The sequence below is a fragment of the Hibiscus syriacus genome, unplaced genomic scaffold, assembly GCF_006381635.1.
Source record: "Hibiscus syriacus cultivar Baekdansim isolate YM2019G1 unplaced genomic scaffold, ASM638163v2 tig00111338_pilon, whole genome shotgun sequence".
In the NCBI taxonomy this organism is placed as follows: domain Eukaryota; kingdom Viridiplantae; phylum Streptophyta; class Magnoliopsida; order Malvales; family Malvaceae; genus Hibiscus; species Hibiscus syriacus.
In genome coordinates this window covers 483,345-487,049 of record NW_024063064.1, presented here as the reverse complement: position 1 = coordinate 487,049, position 3,705 = coordinate 483,345, and the positions used below count along the sequence as shown (strand labels likewise).

Here is a 3,705-nt window from a genome sequence, read left to right as displayed (position 1 = left end):
AATAAAATAATAATAATATTAAATAATAATAATAATAACCCATACAAAACGGGTGTCTACAAACTCGACTTGAAAACCAACAGATACATTTTGACCCAGGCCGATACGAGACCCAAATTGAATTTTCATATACCCAAACTAATTCCTAACCAGATCTGATTCGACCTAAAATGAATCTAAACTGAAGAAGTTTAGACCCAAAATAACTCAACCAAACTCGATCCAAATGGCCTGATTACCTCTCTAGATGAGAATTTAATTGATTGGTTTGGAATTAATAAATATTATTATTTTATTAGAAAAGTTGCTATTTTCGTATAAGATATATTTTGGGGGTTGGGGTCCTAAAAGTTTAAAAATTTCAGAGTAAAATCCTTAAATTTTAGGGGTAATTTCAAGGTTCAAGATTACAACCCTATGTCCCTCATACGCCCAACCAAGCCATTCGACAAAATAAAGCAATCAAACCGACTAATTCATCCCTCGGCCAACCTCATCAAGTAGCTCTGTTCAACTCTTGACAATCCACTCACCCAGCTTAGCATCTCGATTCACCCACCCAACCAACTAGTAATATAAAGCTTATCTCTGGCCTAGTAGCCGCGTCCCAACCAACGATACGCCATTTGGAAATACCGAAACCATTGCAACAATATCAACCAAATGATGGCCTTCTACCTTGCCACCAGTAGCTCTATCCTTGACGATAGAATCTAACAGTTGGTGACGAGCATCATTTCTTGAGTATAGCAACAATCTGTAAAAGATGTAACAAAATATCAAGCCTAATCGAAAGCAAAAATAAGGAAAGAAGATAACAAATTGGTGATGTAACACCTTATACCATGCTTAGTCAAAAATCGAATCAAAAATGAAATCAAAGATCGAAAGTTGGATTCAAACAAACATTTCTAAACATTCAATGATACACATGAATCTCAGAGAAAAAAACATGAATTAATCACCGTTATTAAATAATTTCCAAAATAGTTCCTGATTAGGTACTAATACTTTCCATAGTATTAAGGATGAAATTGTAATTGATTCATAGTTGAGGGAATAAAATGTAAGTATAAAGATTACAAGGGTGATTCAAAACAGTCATTTTTAATATACATTTATCTATTAATTAATTGTTCTTTCAAAAATATGAATTAAAAAACGAAGATCGAATAGAACATAAAATGACAAAGTTATGATTTAAGAAGTGAAATGTAAAGTTTCAAATTTTAGGGCTCAATATAAATATTGGGGGTATGGTGTCGATATCGGGAACCCAGATTCGATACTAAATGTGGTTTTGATACTAAAAGTCATTCTGGAATCACTGTTATCGATACTGAAGACTAGGTTTCGATACTAGAACCCCTAAAGCCTCAAAATCTCTTAAGCTCTAAGACACCTCAAATTACTTGTAACTTCACCTAACAATTCAAATTATTAATATTTAACATCAAATTGCACTCAACATGCACTTGTTAACCCAACATAACCAAATACATGGTTCGACATGTTCTTAGCTTGTTATTAATAATATTTATGCAACTTACCTTACATTTTAAATACTAAATCATCATTAAGCATGATCATATAATAAAAACCGTCAAAATGAACTTATTAATCATGTGTGACTACCAAAAACAAATCATCAAATCAAAACATACCATCATAGTCATTCAAAGCATTTCCAACTTATCATGCCAAACATTAACATGAGTATATATATATATATACACACACATACATACTCAAAACATGCATAATTAAGCTAAGACAACATCAAAAAGCATATGTTACCATCTAGGAGATTAATCAAAACATCATTTACATTGGTTTTACTATGAGTGACTTGCAACCTCTAGATACGATAATGAACTATTGAGATTGATTTCCTGAAATGTTAAACTGAAGATGATGTAAACACCATTTTTCATACCCCAAATCCCATAACCCCAAACCTCAAAGACTCAAGCCCAATAGACCCTAACTAAAACCCAAACAACCGAGGCCCAAATAAAAAAATCAGACACGTTGACCCAAGTACAGGACCAAACCCGGATACTAACCTAACCCTAGAGATATCATACCTACAACCGCCGTCGTAATTTCCCAAGCCTCCTGCCACCTCCACAATCGCACCGTTTAGATCTGTCAAAGATATCAACAAAACCCCAGAATATCCGGGGCATTAAAAACACACTGTCATCAACACAGTAGCACCACAGTAGATCTAGGATTGTTTTTATTTTTTTAAAAAAAAGACCTATGTAAAATCTGTTATAAAGACTGAACTATGTAACAAGAGAGGGGATCTTTTTTCTCTCAGTTTTTCAGCAATCAAATTCTTGAAGGTATTCTAATATTTTGTTTTTACTTTTGGTTCTATGCTATTTCAAAATAAAATAAATAAAATAGAGATTTAGGGGTTAGATTACCTTGTTGTTGGGGTATACGTCGGTGTATAAATCATCAAGGAGAGGGTAGTGTCGTAGGTGGACTGAGAAGAGAAGGACCACTGTGTACGACGGTCGGTCTTAGGCTTGGCTCTTGCATGAGAGGGTTGAGTTGAAGTGGAGAGGTTGTTTTTGTGTTTTCCCAAAATCTTAGGGCCATGGTCGGACTAGAATGGCCACCCATGTATGGTTGCTGAGGCTGTGAGGCTTTGGTTTCATCGGTGAGAGGCTGCCGTGGGTAAGAGGAGAAGAAAGATAAAAGAGTTAGGGTTGAGATTTTCGGGCGAGATGATTCTGGAAAGGGGAGGTATTGATATTTTAGAATTTTTGGGTAAATCATTCTACGGTCCCTAGACCTTTAACGTGTTTTGCATTTAAATCATTAGTTTTAGGTTAAATCACCCTGTTGGTCCTTTATGTTTAATGTGATAAGCGTTTTATCCATTTTTAGGGATAATCGAGCCTCAGGTCCTCCTAGTTTTAGCATTTTTTGCGATTTAGTCACCATTTCTTTTTATTTGTGAATTAGGTATTTGGTTTTCCATTATTTTAATTTAGTCCTTTGATTGGATGTATTATTTTTTTTCGAAATTAGCTGATGATATTTGTGATCTTCCATTTTAGTCCTATATTTAGGTTTTATTATGATTATGGCGATTCTGTTTTGATGTTTTTTTGTTTCATGCTATAATATTCATTTTATTCATGTTTATAATACACCTGTTACTTTATAATTATTTTGTCACTATGTTATGGGTGATTCATATGTATATTGTTTATTTGTATCATTAAAGTATGTTTTATGTTTTAAATATTTATTTTACTTATATAATATATTACTTTATTTTATGCATAATATTGTATATAGAGCATGATATTAATATGTTATTTTTTATATTTTAGAATAAATATTATGTTCTATGTTTAATATAATATTTAGAAAATATGTATCTATAGCCTTAAATTGTTTTCTTATCCATATGTGTATTTATTAATTTTTCTCCAAGTGCTTAAATTTATCATATTTTATTTTGTTTAAAAGCCTCATTAGCATATCTTAACTGATTACATAATGGGATTAAGGGAAATATTTATGTATTTTAAAATATTAAGAAGGGACAGTCTTAAGACAACCAGATGTCCTTTTCTAATATTTTAAAATAAATAAATATCCCATTAGAAAACCTAAAAAATTTGATTGCATTTAAAATTAATTAATTTTGAAGTGAAAAGGAAATATTCACTATTTTAA

At 31.9% G+C, this 3,705-nt stretch overlaps 1 protein-coding gene across 1 annotated transcript; it reads right to left on the bottom strand.

Annotated features, from left to right (window-relative positions):
* Positions 1-234: 234 nt before the first annotated feature.
* Positions 235-2,723, bottom strand: LOC120159009. Its single transcript, XM_039169702.1, has 3 exons — positions 2,436-2,723; positions 2,088-2,180; positions 235-757 (listed from the first exon to the last, which is right to left on the bottom strand). Exons 1-3 carry the CDS (start codon positions 2,468-2,470, stop codon positions 583-585), a joined length of 303 nt encoding a protein of 100 aa, XP_039025633.1. The 5' UTR covers positions 2,471-2,723; the 3' UTR covers positions 235-582.
* Positions 2,724-3,705: the final 982 nt, after the last annotated feature.

Coding starts and splice junctions, on each gene's coding strand:
- LOC120159009 (XM_039169702.1), bottom strand. CDS start 2,470: ATGATTTATACACCGACGTATACCCCAACAACAAG. Junction 2,181..2,435: donor ACGTATACCCCAACAACAAG/GTAATCTAACCC, acceptor TTAATGCCCCGG/ATATTCTGGGGTTTTGTTGA. Junction 758..2,087: donor AATTACGACGGCGGTTGTAG/GTATGATATCTC, acceptor CATCTTTTACAG/ATTGTTGCTATACTCAAGAA.